The sequence below is a fragment of the Ostrinia furnacalis genome, unplaced genomic scaffold, assembly GCF_004193835.3.
Source record: "Ostrinia furnacalis isolate ACB-3 unplaced genomic scaffold, ASM419383v2 OfSCF1896, whole genome shotgun sequence".
Lineage (NCBI taxonomy): Eukaryota > Metazoa > Arthropoda > Insecta > Lepidoptera > Crambidae > Ostrinia > Ostrinia furnacalis.
The window spans coordinates 80,078-98,084 of NW_021132135.1; the positions used below are offsets into that span (position 1 = coordinate 80,078).

At 34.9% G+C, this 18,007-nt stretch overlaps 2 protein-coding genes across 2 annotated transcripts; both read right to left on the bottom strand.

Annotated features, from left to right (window-relative positions):
* Positions 1-1,728: 1,728 nt before the first annotated feature.
* LOC114353978 (uncharacterized) lies at positions 1,729-8,109 on the bottom strand. Its single transcript, XM_028306182.1, has 4 exons — positions 7,017-8,109; positions 4,505-4,794; positions 2,513-4,416; positions 1,729-2,287 (listed from the first exon to the last, which is right to left on the bottom strand). The coding sequence occupies exons 1-4, from the start codon at positions 7,346-7,348 to the stop codon at positions 1,808-1,810; spliced, it is 3,006 nt and encodes a 1,001-aa protein (XP_028161983.1). The 5' UTR covers positions 7,349-8,109; the 3' UTR covers positions 1,729-1,807.
* A 95-nt stretch (positions 8,110-8,204) lies between these two features.
* On the bottom strand, positions 8,205-15,699 carry LOC114353979 (uncharacterized). The gene is made up of 4 exons (XM_028306183.1): positions 15,493-15,699; positions 10,168-10,239; positions 9,721-9,880; positions 8,205-9,083 (listed from the first exon to the last, which is right to left on the bottom strand). Exons 2-4 carry the CDS (start codon positions 10,205-10,207, stop codon positions 8,927-8,929), a joined length of 357 nt encoding a protein of 118 aa, XP_028161984.1. The 5' UTR covers positions 10,208-10,239; positions 15,493-15,699; the 3' UTR covers positions 8,205-8,926.
* Positions 15,700-18,007: the final 2,308 nt, after the last annotated feature.

The window sequence follows — 18,007 nt, forward strand, 5'->3', positions numbered from 1 at the left end:
AAACCAGAGAGTGATTGCCCACTGGTAGTAATTGCCCACTTTAAGAATAATATTGTCAGGTGCTGACTTTGAATTACTCCAGTTAGATTTGAATTTACTAAGTAGATGGCTCCGAGATCAATGTACAGTTGATTTAAAATCTAGAATAGGAAACACTAAAAAAAAAACAGTTATGGCGGATTTTCTCAAGACGGGTGAAAATGTTACTCAAACAGGTAAAGACTTTAACAATTTTACTAAGGAATTACTTGCTTAGAGGTTAAATTTTTTTTGCAAGTTATTTAATATTCAACTAATGGTGTATAGTCATGATGAAATTATAAGTGTTTTCTCCATTATCAATGAAAATAACTGATAAAATTTGATTTCTAACGGTCATTTTAACGGTGGGTAATCACTGCACGTAAATCTGTATATTTTTAGTTATTGCCCACCATCATTTCAGTTATTGCCATATGTTAATGTATAGTTATTGCCCAGGGCAATTATTATTAGAGTGTTGCCACCATGCAGTAGCACTGTTTAAGTTGCTCATTGCTAGACTTGTTTTGCAATTTACAGGCATAAATATTAAAATGGCTTTTAATGTTTCATTTTCAGTATGCCAAAGACTCCAAAAGTTCAATATAGCATAGAAAATTTGCAAAAAGCGATCGAAGCTGTACGAGATATATCCAACAATTTATCTACAAGATAAATTGCTGAAAAATATGGTTTGGCTTGAAAAAATTGATAAAAATTCAAACGCAAATACAAAAAATGAAAATCCTACGTTTAATCTACTAGTGAAAATGTTAATTGTAAGGAAATAGATACAACTTTAGGGAAGAATAACCAACAGCTAATTGAACAATCTGAGCAACCACTTGAACTGATTATATCGAAGAAGAAAAAAAATTACATATAAAATTCAAATTTTTGCGTCATCTATGTTTTGAAGTAGATGATTCTGTCTCTACCGATTCTGCCTCATCAACATCAGCTCAAGAAATATTTGATAGTATGTTAGTAAAGCCAAACGCAATTTATTTTGAAATTTTGAAGACTGTATTACTAGAATTTAAGTTTAATGTTTTGTTTTGTTTTTTTAAAGCCTATTTTGTCATTTTAAAATTGATTATTTTGTTTTAAGATACTGGGCAATTACTGTGCTTTGATGTGGGCAATTAGTGTAAGTAATGGGCAATGACTGTACTTTTTGGAGGATTTTAAATTTATATCAATATTTTCTAAGTTACGTAAGTTTTAACTAAAAACTGTTAATATTCTGTTTAACAGTTTATTGAGTTATAAGAAAAAAGTCATAAATGGTCGATAATTAAAATACTTTCTTTAATTTTTCATCTCAATGTGTTTGAAATCTTTAAGTGGGCAATAGCTATACGGTTTACCCTATACTATTACTACATTCTTTTTATTTTCATAGAAATTACATCAAGTTTGGAAATAGAAAATTGTATTTGTTTTGATCTGACATAACATTAAACTCATTAAAATAACTAATTATTTTAGAAATTATACAAAATTAAATCCTAAATAAGAATCGTCGTAAATTAATCGTAAAATTAAAAGACGTGTTTCATTTGTAAGGTCTTCATGACCACAAAAACAAGAAGTTTTGTTAAAGAACCCAACAGATCATTTGAATAAAATATATTTTATATAATAAACTAATTTTTAAGAGATTCTTAAGTACTAAGCTTATTCTTATTTATGTATAATAATATCTAACTACAAACATAGATAACCTGCATTTCTTGCATACTAAAGTCTAGTAGATAGTAGCCTACTAATAGTTAATAAAAACTTATAACTTCGATTCTTCTCCAATATCGTCAATGTTTAACCTAATAGAATCCTGGTTTGATGAGCTTTCAGCATGTATTTCGACAAAGGTGAATGCTGAAAAACCAGAAGAGTCTGAGGGAGAGTCTTGATTAGTAATATTTTCATATCTGGGGCGTAGTTTTCTAATCGGCCTTTGGGCAGATCGTTCAACTGAACTCTCCCGTCGTGGAGGAAGCTTGAAACCAACTTGGTTAGCCAATTTTCTTTGACAGTCAAGCAGCTTGTCCCTAATCACATCCAAATATTCGTTAGCAGTGTATTCCCCGGCGGGTTCTTCCTTCAACAGCACGCAAAGCCTTTGCGCTTGTTCCAAGTAGATCACCGCTTGTCGTATAGCTTCAAACTTCTCACTAGAACGCGCCATAGCAATGAAGTGGGGGATGAAAAATTCTAGAACCAAACGTCGGCGCTCTACTTCCATCCGGTTCGGCAGTATTATCTAGAAATAAATAAAAAACATTAGTAACACGATTTTGAAAAAAAATGTGCAGTTAATGTTTTTATCAATCCTTTACATGTCAAAATCAAATCCAATACCAGATGAAAAGAATATCTAAATCTTCCTGCAATAAATTAACAAGCTAAAATTGTTTTGTAGTTTACAAGAATGGATTTTTTTAACATTTATAAAGACCAACTGATAAAAATTTAAGTATTTTCTTACATTGGTATTAATTTCATGTTCTTGCTTTATCGACGCCCTCTGTTTTCTAATATAAAACTGTGCTTTTCTTCGCTCTTGTAATTGCTTTTGTTTTTCTTTTTTCCATTGATAATACTTGTCATGTTTTTTTGCTTTATCCCAGAAGTTTGTATCTGGCTCCTCATCAGTATCAGAGCTGTCAGCATAATTTGTATTGGGCATTGGTAGGTTAGGGTTTAATATTCTTAGAGGATTTTTGCTAGTCAATATTTCGTATAACCTTTGAGTATTGAATTGGGGATAAAACTCTTTTTTTGTATACTTAAGTTTAGTCAAAGCGCTCAGCAGATGCATTACCGGAGCTTCCAATATATCAGCTAGCCGTCGTTGCATCTTTAGAAGAACTGGTTTTGGAATACTTTTGAAGTCGTTACAGTTCTCCATGAAGTAATTTGGAAATCGGCCTTGGCCAAAGTGGACGTAAAAGCGTCTCAAAAATATTCTCAAAGTCTCACCCAGACGATGTTCTGGCCATTTTGCGTAGTTATCTTCACATTGCCAAAAAAGATGGTTTTTGATGTGGCTTACGTCTATTCCCATTTTGGAGTTATCATGTTCCATCATAAAACTTTTTTGCAAAGTGAGAGCAAACAAGTAACAGCGCATGTGTGCATGAGCTAAACAACTCTCCAGGTAGCGTTCTGCTGCTGGGAATATTATTTTCCACTGCAATTTCTGATCTGTGTTCAATCCCCTTTTTGGTCGAAACCCAACAGGTACTAGTAAACAACCAAATCCCATCGCTTTACTAACCATATACTTGGTTGGCCATTGATAACTAAAGTTTGTTCTTGGGTTTTGAATAATCTTCCTTTCCCGAATTATCCATTGATTAGCTGCATTTGGCCAAGACGCTATAAGGGCAGGAAATACTTCGTTTCCTATCTTATTTCCATTCCTAAGTGTATCACAGTAAATACTAGCCCCTTGAGTGAGAGCGCTGTTTATAGCATCTTGAGATAGACCTAAAACTGAACCCAAGTCAAGTATGAAATTGTCAACAAAATTTCTCATAAAACCCACAGAACAAAGATAATACTGCGTATCATATAGATTTCTTGATAGAGACAATTTTGAAGTGTTATCGTCGGAGTCATCGTCTTCATCATCAGTCCAATCGATTGCTCGAACAGCTACAGAAGTCCAGGTTTCGTCAGGCAATACCCCTGATGAATGTGAGCTGTTGCCCAGTGAGCTAAGTTCCACTCTCTTTGGAGTAGTCGATTCTTTTATTGTTGAGTAACCATAATCAGACTCATTTTCACTCAAATCATTGGTTTTCAAGCTACTAGAATTAGATCTATAACCAGAAGTTTCGGTATCCTCTGTTATAATACTTTCAGCAGAGATTGGCCGAGCATCAAAGATTGAATTTTTTGCTTTCATGTCTCTAGTAGGTCCACTAAGCCTTCTTGAATTTTTCAAAATAGATTTCCTGGGCCTAGATTCAAGGTCTTCGCTTGCTATTTGATCTGGTTTGAAGACAACTGAGTCTCGTCTTTCATCCTCTTCAAGTAAAATATTGGTTTTCCGCATATTACTTATGTTTAAAATGTTATTTTTCTCCACTTGCACGCTGACCTGTTTAGATGGCCCACTGCGCCTTCGCCCAGTATCTTCAAGTACATTAAAATTCAGTTTCACATTAGGTGCTACTGATTCCTGACCGGTGTCAAGCCTATTTTTAATACTTTGCAGTAAAGCTTCTCCTGTTGAAGTAGATGGAGAATCATCAGAATCATTGGATTCCTTTTCAGATTCTGTATACACACTGTCGTCCGAATCAATGTTATTGGCTCGTACAGATTCATTCTCTTTCAATAAGGTACTTTCTAAAACTTCCAATTTCTTTAGTTTCACGAACCCTGAAAAAATGGTAAATGATATTTAATTATCTAAAACCAGTATAATCTTAATTTCGCTGCAATTTTTTTCCGGGAAAATATTATTTACCTGGTTCTTTGCAATCTTCTATGCGTAACTTATAAAAGGGGGCGTCGAGTACAGCGCTATAGTCCGATGTATCTCCCGGTTCACTGGCCTCCACGTTATCATAGATAACAAAAAGTCTTGGCGAAGTCAAGGGCTCCATTTGCCCACGAACTTTTTGGTAAACGACATGTTCATTTACATTTTCTTGAAGTCGGTCAGCGAAGAAAACATGCTTGTTGTGACGAACCATAGCGTCATTTATCATATGCTCCCGTTCGCTTATTGGATTGTTTTTAATATTTTGCACCTCCCTAAAACAAAAGGATACGTCATCTTTAAGTAATATGTGTGCTGAATCCCTTCTGTTTACCTATGTTCCTAATAATTATGTTTATTGTTTACCGTTATCACCATCACGAACGACTGTAAAGCTTAATACCTTCTTATGATAAAATGAATAATGATATCAATAATCTCTGATTTTTAAATCAAATAAACCGAAATTTTTAAATAGATATATAAAAATCATAAAACTTTATTAATACTTTAAGACTTTCCTAATATTAAATATAAGTATACGTAATTAACGATATGATTAAGTCTTGTTACCTACGTGATTTTACTATTTTTGCTAAGACTATCAAAAGTTAGTGCTATCAAGAAACTACACGTTGAGGTGAAGTTAACTACGTGGTAATTAAGACATTATTATAGTTACTATTTATTTTCAACTCTCCGCTACAAAGTTTTACAAGTCATACTCTCTGAATGTTATTGTGTGTGAAATCTTCATCGTAAACCTTAAAAACATGGTGGCGCAATGGTGCAGTTCACATTTCTAAAATAAATAGGTATAATGAAGCCAGGCGAGTCATTAGTTATCAACAATACAATTTAATACCTAACACATACCTACTTGAACCTTATCTGTCGGAATCTTTTAAACTCACCTAAGTATATAGAATCACGGTTTATCACAAGACGGAATAAAGATTAGAACTAGACTTAGCTTTATTAATTATTTATGAAATACAATAATTGACTCTTATACGCTCAAATAGCTTACTCATATCCGCTGCAAGATAAGACATTGTTATAGATGACATATGTACCTACTTACCTACGTATAATCTTCAATCATCTTTTCTTTACCTAATATTTGTGCAAAAGTTCTCACAAAGAGTTGTCTTACGTAGAGAACGCTACTATAGGGACTCTGCATGTAACTAGATTATGGTACTACCTATGTTGTATGATAGAGTTCCAATAACAATAAGGGCGCGTTTGTAACATTAAAAAATTATATCATCTAGGTAATTTTTAGAACTACTTAGATACAAGACTCTACTCGTATATTCAAATTGCACTACGGGACTGCTTTATCTACAATTTTGTTATCGAAAGATATGGGACTTCCCTCTCTAACTTGATATGGAATAATTTACAGAACTTAATTATTTCTTCGGGGTACTTTACTCACTCAAAAAGATAAGCACAAGGCTAATACTAAGGTCAATTTTCAATTCGAGAATTAACAATAAAGTTGGAAAGTAGAATCTCACTTAGCTATTTTTTTTATTTAACATGAGTTCACTAACTATAGAGACCACCCAAACTCACACGGATATAAAATTACAAAATGCTATTAAAATTGGCAGTTTTTTGAAAATGATATAACTGTTCTTGATACCTACTAATAATTTTGTCGATATTTAACATACTCCTTCAGTACTTTGATTAGTGTACTTATGTAGGTATCTACTTAGTTCTAGAATGAAATAATCGAATCAAAAGATATCATTTATTTCGGACTGAGTCCATAATATTCGAATAATTATTTGAATAATGCGATAGGATTTTCTTTGAAATGAAAAGCTTTCGGTAAATATTAAGAAAGTTTACATTTTTTTTTTCGGGGATAGCAGGTAAATACCTAGGCGCTCTAAGTTTTTTTGTAACTGATCGATATTTACACGGATTAAGTCGCAAGGTAGGTTGAATCAATAAGTAGTATTTATTGCAACACCGACTTTTTCCGATTATTTCCATCTTCTTAGCTGCTCATACAATTGGTGTTCTGCATTGCTACCTAATTTATCCATAACTAGCGGCCGCCCGCGACTTCGTACGCGTGGACCCCGTTTTACCCTTAGGGGTGAAGTTTCGAGTTTTTTAGGGTTTACCCGGAAATTATTCAAACTTTTCTCGCTGTAAAAACCATCCTTGGACTTCAACAAATATTTAAAAAAAAGAATTGGTAAAATTGGTCCAGGCGTTTTTGAGTTATGCGCTTACCAACACATTTTGCGATTCATTTTTATATTATAGATATCTAGAAATTGTGACCTATATTCTTGATCTTGAATTCAACGAAGGCTTAATGATAATAGCTTCACTATCTCTTCGAACTGCGCAATTAATATTGCATCAAATAATATTAAAAGAAATTATGACTTGTAAAACACGACACGAACAAAATTCGTGACTTTCATAAGAACTATTCAGTACACGATAGAAATCTGACCAACAATACCTTTCATAATTTTCAAAGAACTGCACCGAGAGCAGAATGTTGTTGAGTAGGAAAGCATCAGCGTCGTTTCGCAGCTGGAAGCGCATGAGCTCCAGAGCCTCTTCGTCGAAGGAGCGCACCTGCGCCGGCGGCGGCGCCGGCACCGCCGCGCTCTGCGGCACCGGGCTCACCATCGCCGCCAACGGCACCGGCGGCTCCTTCACCGCGACCCTCTTATTCAACGGGTTCGCATTCTTCTTACGCTTCTCATCCCGTTTCTGCTCCCTCCATCGCTCCCTCTCGAAAAACTTGTCCGGTTCCTTCGCACTCTTCTTCGATTTAGAATTACCCATCACACCAAATCAAAAATATCACAATTTTCTAAAATCAATATCTTGTATAACGCCCGCCTTTATTACACACACATTTTGTTCTTCCTCAAAAATAATTAAGTCACTTATCAATTAAAATCAGCGCAACCTAGATGTCCATTTATAATCGTCCACTGAGCGGCACTGAAAAATATTCGATATTACAATTAAAGTGATTGCTTTATCAGTAAACCTACTTGCATTATTCTTATCGCAGAAAATTGATTAGCGGCATTGTTATTCCAAGTAGGCTTTATTAAAAGAAGTTGAAGAGGCCGTGGAAACGTCAGCTAACTTAGCAAGTGCCGCTCATACTCCCTTCCAAACACTTCTATGAAGAACCGATAATTGCGTTCGTACAAGCACCCATCGCACTGCATTCTTTTATAAAACATGTCTGTTACATAAAATCAAGATGTTTACTGGATCGTGTACTCAATGTGTGGTCTAGATATTAGGCACAATTAATGTCAAATTCCCACTTTATTAATTGTCGGCACTTTATCAAGACAATCCTCCATCGAAGTGCAACGAAAACTTGCCCAATAGGTACAATCAATGCGAAGTTTAGGCTTCACACTTATTTTCTTTATTTTTTTACAAGAAAATATTTATAGAATACTTGATAGGTTAGTGATAAACTTCAAACTTCTAAATTAAATGTCGGAAAACTGAACTGAACTATAACTTAAGTTACCGGACAGTGTTCTGAGTTTCTAATTGTAAAAAAAATAGGTATTCATAGCAGGATATGATAACAAGATCTTAAAACACTGAAAGTAAAGTATAAAATATATATTCTTATTTAAAATAAAAAGTAATTTACACTTTGGTCCACTAACTACAATTTACACTAAATAAAAATACCTACAAATTACAATTAATATTTTTCTTACAGTTGTTTTCAAAATATCACACTTAACGGATAACGTCAGCAACATTGATTTAAATTAATAACAATCTATACAAATAATTCTTAATAAATTATAATATATAACCAGGATGTAAAAGTTTTATACATTAGAAATACACGCCACAGAGTTCATATAATCGAAAAATAAATCAGTCTGCATGATTGCGTTTTACAATTAATAAGTATTGGTATTATCGACCAGAAAAAACAGAATAATATTAACAGTTTTCAAAATAGATTAACCTATGTAAGATTATATCACCTGGAAATTATGTGGGTACCTATTACTTAAGTATGCAATTTTAATATAAATTATCTGAAAACCAATTAATTTTACCGTATTTGAACCGTTCTTGCATCAGTACAAATGTACTTAACATTAGTAGGTATAAAGATTCTATGATATTCTTAAACGTAACACTGTCATTCCACTTCACCACAAAACTTGACTCCATGACTATGACCATTATTTTATGACTTACTTTGAGAGTGATGTAAACTTTACACAAAGTATGGCAGTATTTTTCAATACTAAATTAATAATAACAGACGATTCGCGTATATGCCAGATCTAACTTTCAGGTTTTTTTTACTTAAGCTATATAAAAATGATTCAATTTTAAGTAGGTATATGTTAGAATAGTGGACTAAGGCACATTTCTTAATATTTCCGCGGGTGGTAAACTCATCCCAGGCTCCTCCATGTGGTTCGCTATGCTAACGTCGTCGCTTTCAGGGTGCGTGTTAACGCGCCTTTGCTGCTTCATTCTCTTGACTTCGCCCATTTTTTTCTCTAACATTCGCCTGAAACCAATGCAAACATCATTGTTATTCTACACTGCCGGGTAAGATTACGTTTTGTTATGACTTTGTAGAAAGTAACTTGATAGCTTGGAACAATGCGTATACCGCTGCTGTTTTTAAATAATACTTATGCCACTTGGTTTACTTTACACAATTTTTATTCTATCAGACTTCTAGAATCAAGGGGGGTTTTAATTTTAACAACCTATAGTATGTCTTAGTTGAATCCACTTCTGAAGCATAGCATAGTAGGTATCATCATTATTTTCTTTTTTAACTGAATCATATTAATCACTCAAAGTACGAGTAATTTTACCCAGAAACCCGTAGTCAAACTCTTCAGCAGTTGTAAACACCTCTATCTATACATAATAGATAATTATTTTTAGTTGGCTGATAGTTGACCCGATTCTAATTTGTATGAAGAATCATACGGTGTTATGTGCGCACTTTCATACATCTCCATTGTGTCCATACTGACCAACAGCCTGATTCCAACTATCAGCCAACTAAAAGTCGGTGCTCTACGCCTAGGCTAAATCTGCCCCAAAATCGTTTTGTAAACAAAGTTTTGCCTTACAGTGCTAGTGTGGTACTAGTGGGCTACTTTACTAAACTATATGATAAGAAGACTTACTGCTGCCGCCAGTCAATAAGGACACCGAGCAGGAAGACCGCTGCGATGGCCAGCAACACCACCACGGTGACGCCCACGATGGCAGCGACTGTCAAGGTGGGTATTTCATCCTCCATCTCTGATACGGATATGCTTGGATCTGCCGTCGATTCCAATAGGTCTGGAATAGATAACAAACATTAACTTGTTTTTTTTATTTCAATTTACCATACAATCGCCAAGACTCAAACATGTTCGTTCTGCCATGGTTCGGCAATTTTTACGACTGTTCCCACTCAGTTCTTTGAATCTGCGAGCCCGTATTTAAATGCCCAGTACAATAGGATACGCTCTAGACCTAATGACCTATGGATATTATGGGAATAAAACCTATTAGTATTTGCAAAATCTCTCAAAAATTTTAGAGTAATATTTGATTAATATTCATGATTTCAGTGTTTACGTTACCTGCTTCTCCCCAATTAGCACTCTTCGATATTTGTTCCATTTGTATTTCTTCAATAAATCGCCCAGTACAATCTGTAACAAAAGAGAAAAAACAGATGTTCAAGATGACGACTCCATTGTCTCCTTCTTTGTAAGTACCTAACTAATTAATTTATGTTACAAATGTTTTGCTAAGATGTAGGTACTGAATGTTGGTTGCCTCTTGCATGTCGTTATAACTGTCAATTAAGTAAGTAGATAAATGGCTGATCATGGTGGAAATTTTCAAGTCTGACCGACAAAAGTAAATGCCGAGAGTTGATGCATGATTAGTTTTTCATAATGCAACCGCGAAACAATTTAGGCAGCGGCAGGAGTTTACGTCATCAGACAAAAACATGTCATCGTCATCTGTAGGAAAAAGCATTTATCTTGTATCATGCTTTGTCCACTCCCTAATGAAAATGTTAATCATGATTAGCTACGAAAACGATCCTTCATGAACTTACGTGGACTGATCAGACGATAAGTCTACCTTTGCGTACGTACTGTGACTGTAAGGACGTTCGTTGATCACCGCAGCTTATCGGTATAGGGTAGGGACTGAGTTCAACCACAAAGAAATAAATATTGTTATCTATCTGACTAAGTAATATGGATTCTATTTAATTCAGAGTTTGTTGCATTTTGCGTGTTTTGAAATAGCTTGCGGTTGAAGTCGAGACATTCAGAAATTACCAACATAAACCTAGATTCTAGCCTAATTTATAAACAGGTTTGCATTTTGCATGAACGAACATCAGTAAAATTTTCCTTTTTCTGTGTTATATATTATATCAGTACTTTCAAAATTTCACTTGAAAATCTTACATACATAACAACCGGATTTAAATATCTGATATCATTGATTTCAACACATAACCCGTAATTAACAATAAAAATGTATAAATAGAAAATAAACGATAACAATACCTACATATCCCTCAGTGAAAACTAGCCGCAACGAATAAAGTCCACATTCTTGACTTTATTAATAGATTACAAAAACAATTCTTCGAAATTGTTAGAATCGATAATGACGTAAAATAATTAAGATCGCTGATAAATCACGGTTTCTGACTGCGACTTATCAAATGTAGTCACGCTGATTTTATCAAGATCACATGTATTATGACTGTACTAGTGTGAAATTTTGACTCTGCTTGCTCGTGTAATTAAAGAGTTCAATATCAGGCATGTTCCGCAGTGTCCGCGTTGAGACTTAAAATTATTTCATTACTAATCTAAAAATTAGTAAAAAGCAGCTAAGCAGCTGCTGGTCGTCGTCGTTAACTGTAAAAGTTAAAAATACATATTTTTTCTTAAATTAATAAATTTCGTTAACGGGACTATTCCCACCTCTCGTTCCCACCACTTGCAACTCCTGTGTAGCCAGGATCTACAGCTTGACCGCCACAAAAACCCAACCAATGAAGGTCAAGTTTGTCCCGGGGGAAAGTTAAGCTGTCATTGGACCCGCAACGAAATTAATCAGAAGAACATAGGAGGAGTTCGAAATTAAGGTTCGACTTCCCTCCATTGCAAAGCGGATGACAGGTGACAAACAAAGGTTTNTAGGAGGAGTTCGAAATTAAGGTTCGACTTCCCTCCATTGCAAAGCGGATGACAGGTGACAAACAAAGGTTTAAAACCTTTAAGAAAAGATTATGCACCACGGGCAATAAATTAAATTAAGGGGGCCTATCTTATGAGCAATTAGCAACTACCTGCCAATAATATAATATATTTCATTAGGGAAATCCTTGGGGAAGGCCATTTTTGAAACTAACGAACGGATAAAAATATTGTTCCGAAATCCGACACCAACCGTAAAAAACTGACATATAATATTGTTGATTTGTATTTAATATTGAATTGTAGGTACCTACATAACTTTCTGCTAAGAGCTATGTAAATAGGTGTTAAATTGTATTCTGAAAGTTTTTTTATGTAATTAGTGGGTGGTGAAGCAAAATTAACAGATTTAAAAAAATAATTAACTCCAAAATATTTAACTCCATAATAATACGTATGTAAACCATAATCTTATTTGGTCAAATAAATGTTCAACCACATGTACCTATGTGGAGTTATACTACGTATTTTTAGATATTAAATAGTCTACCTTACAATCCTACTTCCTACTAATATTATAAATGCAAAATTTTGTGTGGATGTCTGGATTTTCTACTCTTTCACGCAATAACTACTGAACAAGGTACTTTCTTTGTGGGTTTTTGACATATTACATACTGAGGTGGGCGGAACATGTTCGTACCTACCTACGTATACTACACTCGCATATCTACCAGGTACTATGCAGTATGCATATAAGTATGATAAACTCCATCACACTAGCTGATAGTTGTGCTGATAGATAAGTACCCGCCTACTGCATACCATCACGTTCTCTGCAATGCCAGTGTACTTACGAAGGTGATTCAGGAAACTAATCATAAAGTGAAGATAATTAAATACATAATTAGACGAGTACATTGCCTTTATTACCTACATTTTCAGGTTGCCTAATGTCGAGCCTAAATTACTCAGAGCATTAAATGTCAAAGCCAATTAGCGTAGCTTTGCGTTATTCGTAAAAAAAAATAGTCGTTCAGTAAAAAAAATTAGAAAACTTATTTATTACTTTAACTTAATTATTTGTAAACCGTAGTTAAATGCTGAAAAATCGTATTTGAGAATTTAGCGAGTTAATAGAGCACTCTCTACATTGAAATTTCAGCTTTACTAAGAAGTAACAGAGGGGTCGAAAAGGTCTTGAAAATATTTTTAGAGAACATTATGATTGATACTCATAAAAGTTTATAGTCGTTTGTTGATTTATTTTTGCACTTACTTTTTAAAACTTAAACTTTTACATGTTTTATTAATATTTCTTTCTTCATACCCTTTAACTAACTAGTTTTCATTTATAAAATGAAACATGATTAAGTATTTATTATCTTTCGTATTTTATAATCTAGACTCAAGATGAGATTTAACAGTAGGTAGTCATGTGTCATGCAGCCGCGTGGAGTACATTCCCATATCACAACGTGATAAGTACACATAACCTTCGTAAAATAATTTGACAAGCATATTTTTTGTGTGTTAATAATTAGGTACATTCAGAACTAGATTGTCAATAGTCATTTGGTTCATTCAGCGTAGGAAATAAAAAATATGCGTCGGACAACATGGCTTATTAACATCCATTTGCATCCTTGTGTTACCGTTACGTTGTAGGGAACTGAGTTTCCCCGGTAGGCTCACGTCAAGGTGTGCTGAGAGACGCCCAGTCTTTGAGGCTAGGCCAAATAATTAGAAAAATAGTAATTTCATTTTCAACTTTGAAGCTGGATCACACAACGTCATCGAGGTATCAGAAACGAGCTCGTAGTTGTTAATTTACTCTTTTGTTTTTAGGAGTTTAGTTAGCCCTTGAATTAGTTGAGTAAGATTTGTTGATACGTGATTACTGAATCACTGCAAAATTATTCCCTTGAAATTCTCTTCGTAAGCCTCTAGCTAGACAGCGTTGGGAGACTGAAAAAATGTTCCGGTTACACTGCCCTATCACTGCACTTTTTATTTATAAATTCCAAATGAGTAAGTATTTTGCACAATCTGGTAAAAGGCATTGGATTGAATGTTACGCTATCCCAAGTCGGCATTTCTATTAACTTCTCAAGGTAGCGTAGGTACGTAAGCTTCTCGGCTTGCGTTTTATTTTTTGCGTTAGTGTTTTGCTCAACAGCATTTACTACAGCACGAAATAACAGTCATACTGCATTAAAAATTTTACGGCACAGCTTATCTCTTATCACTCATTACCTAAGCTTAGCACACAGAAATCTACTAGTAGTTAATGGCCATATACATTTAATTTAAATTATGATTTGAGATATGAGATAAAGAAATAAAATTCAACCTTAAAATAAATCACATAGTAACGTTAATAAAACATTATTTTCCTTTAAAGTAAGTAATGTCGATAATGTCCCTACTAGGTCTTAAAAGCTACGGTTACACGAACGCGTACGCCGCGGCCGCTGCAGCGCGCATCATTACTACGCACCCTATGACCGACTTGGGGGAGGCCTTTGTCCAGCAGTGGACGTCTTTCGGCTGAAACGAACGAACATAATATGTCTAAGTACATAATGCAGCTAGGGACTGGAATTCCTTGCCTGCTGCTGTCTTTCCCGAAGACTATAATCCGGACTATAAGGCGAGAGTGAATAGGCACTTACAGGGCAGATATTATGTACCATCCTACTTAACATCAGGTGCGATTGTGGTCAAATACCTGCCTTGTTTTGCATAAAAAAATATTATTAGAAAATTATTTCGGATTTTTATTATGTTTTATAGTATTCTGTCATAATGTAAATATCTACGATATTATGTTTATAATTAACAAAAGCTATTACAATCACCTAACTCCAGTACATGTATAATAATTTAATAAAATAGTTACCTTCACCTACTCGTAGTCATCAATGTCAACACCACCATTGGTCTGTGAACCAATGCTTGTATGTAAGTATACATTGATATTTCAGTAAATTTTTATATTTTTCATTATGTATGACTGTTCCAGCTACTATGAATAAAATCGTTCGCAATGAGCCTGTACGGTTAAACTACAGTTAGGCACTCACGGAACTCGCCAGCAGTAAAAGGATTACGAGAGGTCCTTCTCTCTACAAGTGAATCATTGCGATAATGTATGTCAAGAGCGACGCAAACGCATGCCCGGAAAGTGACAATGATCGGTACGGGTTTGCGATGACTCAAACACTGTTAGCTGCCAAAATACACGGAAGATTTCACTGCAAGAACCCTGAAGAACTTAGGGCCTACTTACATATACAGGATGATTTCTGGAATGAAAACTGTCCAGAAGTGAGATCCAGTTATTGAAGTGGCTAGCTCTGTTGACGTATTCAGCTGCTCTTTGACTGAATTCACCAAGGTTACAAGTTCTATGTTATGGTGATAACGAAAATTTTAATTATTAATACGTAGATGCTAATTAATCTACTCTATCACATTCGGGAAAATATCACATTGTTAGAGGTAATGGTTGTTGATAATGAAATAATTAAATAGGTATATTTCATCGAAACTGTGAGTTCAACTGTTGTGATCAATCAAACTTATGTAGTGATCAACTAAATAAAAACGCATCTAACGCACGGCCTTCAATGTTTCACAAGCTAACATTTATTTTAACGACTTCGATGCTGATTCGACGTCGCAAGCATGCGTAAAATCAATTTCAAACATTGAATTTCCAGTACTTACATAAACTCACGACACCAAATGGAGACTGGTCCTTTCACTCGATAAACTAGTTTCGTACATTAATTTAGCACACTAAATGCTTTGGCACTTTGTATCACTAATGGTTAAGGTGGAACACAATAACACGGTTTGTTTGTATGGAATTTTTCGACGGTTCAGCTAAGAGCGCATGCGCAGCGCTCAGCGGCGCGTCTCTTACTGTAGGTATTCAACAGAGGTGTCCGCGATTCCGCATTCAAGAGATCACCTCGCCGTGGTTGGAACCAGCTGGTTCACTTGCGAGTAATAATATGTACAAAACCAGGTTTTTTTCTCTGGACACATATTTGTATCAATATATCAATTGCTATGATAGGACTGACTTTCAAGGTGATTCAAAAAAAATCTAAATTGGATTAATATGAAAACATATTATAGAATTACGGATTCGTTCTACTTTCCATTTACATCTAATGTTCTCTTTATTAACAAACAACTTTTAACATCAGTTGTTACTTTATAAGAGTTTACGGAATTGTTACAATTATCCATAATATTTTAAAAATGTATTTTGATTGTAACTGCTGCTTGTTTCTCTTCTATTATCTGGTTGCTGTCTTAATACTATGGATTTGTATGGGCTTGTTAAAAGTTTTGTTTTCAAATAGTGTGAGTGATGTACTTTACTTTTTGTGTTTTATTACTGGAGAGACTTGTGTGGGAAATTTTGCATTGGCCATGGGATGTTTACTCTTGTTTGTTTTTTTATATTGTCACTTGCATATTTTTTGGTATCTGAAAAGATTAACCATAATTTTACTCTAGATTATTTGTATGACGGTGTGTGTGTCGTGGTGATGCAGGGCAATACTACTGGTTTTTCCGATGAACGTCTTTTGTGTCAACACTCTGATATCATGACTTTCTATAATTATTATTACACATTGTTTTACTGTTTATACTATACACGTTCATGTAATTTTAACTTATTTTTATTTGGTAAAGACTTATTTTATGTATTGTTGACCACAGTTATTGTAAGTATTGCATATTTAACTAAAAAATATTTTTATTTTTATACAGTATATTTTATTTATATTATTATATCTAATAATTCAAACATGAAATACACAAGCTTACACTGTGAAGTCTTTTTATTAATTTACTTTAAGAATAATGATCTCTAAAACAAAATATCTTAAATTGGCGCTGTATAATGCTGGATCTTTGGGAACCGGTCATGATGACTTTATCGTGGCAATGAAAAGGTTTGACGCGGATGTAGTTGCTATAAACGAGACTTGGCTGCCGGCTGGCCAGGAGGCGCGTGCGCCTGTCGTGCCAGGGTACAAGCTGCGCAGCGCCCCACGCCCGCGACACATGCGTGGCGGTAGGGGCGGTGGCGTCGGGTTTTATGTCAAGCGGGATCTACGCGTGCGCTTTTTGAAGCACCCCGTCGCAGATATTGAACAGTTGTGGTTGTCAACACAGGTGAATGGCTTCCGTGTTGTAATCGGGACGGCATATAGACCTCAATGGGTTAACGAGGATACATTTCTTGATGCACTGACGGAATCAGTGGTTTCCCTCGCGAACCACGATTGCCTTGTTCTGTTGGGAGACTTTAATATTAATTTACTAGATAATCGCGATAGTAGGGTTTCCAAATTGGAGGGTTTTCTTCAGTATTTGGACCTAAAGCAGGTTGTGCGGGAACCAACACATCTATCCGCTAACTCCGACACACTTATAGATTTGGTCTGTACAAACTGTAAAATACGAGATGTTTTTGTTTCTAACATTACCGGGTCCATCGGCCACAAAATGGTTAATGTCATTCTTTCACTGAAGAAACTTAAGGTCCCCGCAAAGGTGATAACATTTAGACCTATAAGGGATATTGACTTGGCTCGGTTTGAGACTGATTTGTCCGCGATAGACTGGGAGGAGGTGTCAAGTATCCCTAGTGTGGAAGATATGGTTGGTGAATTTAACGACCGGCTTCTCTCTCTTTTCGATATTCACGCGCCGCTAATTACGAGAAAGATCAAACCGGCTCAATCGCTGCCGTGGATAACGAACATGATCAAATTTATGATGAACCTTCGTAATGAGGCATATGAAAAATATCGACGCACAAAATCTATAGTACATAAGAAATACTATAAAGATCTTAAAGCCATTGTTTCCACTAGCATTTATAATGAAAAACGCGCTTATTTTAATCATTTTGTTAATAAAAATGTCAGCAATGGTAAAGCATTTTGGCGAAATGTAAAGGAAAAGGTACTGTTGAGCGCCGATGAAAGCGATTGCTTGCCGGAATGTTTCGATAACGCTAACAACATTAATTNGCTGTAATTGTCGACTTTACCATCATAAAATATGTACAACTGGAAACCTAAATAAATTGTGTCAATTGAGAGGGAACTGTTTTATTTATTTTCTTATTTTATTTCAATCAAGGAACGGTAATTCTATAAATTTCTGCAAGCCGGACAACCTCTTTTCACGTGCAGACAATTTACCATATTCT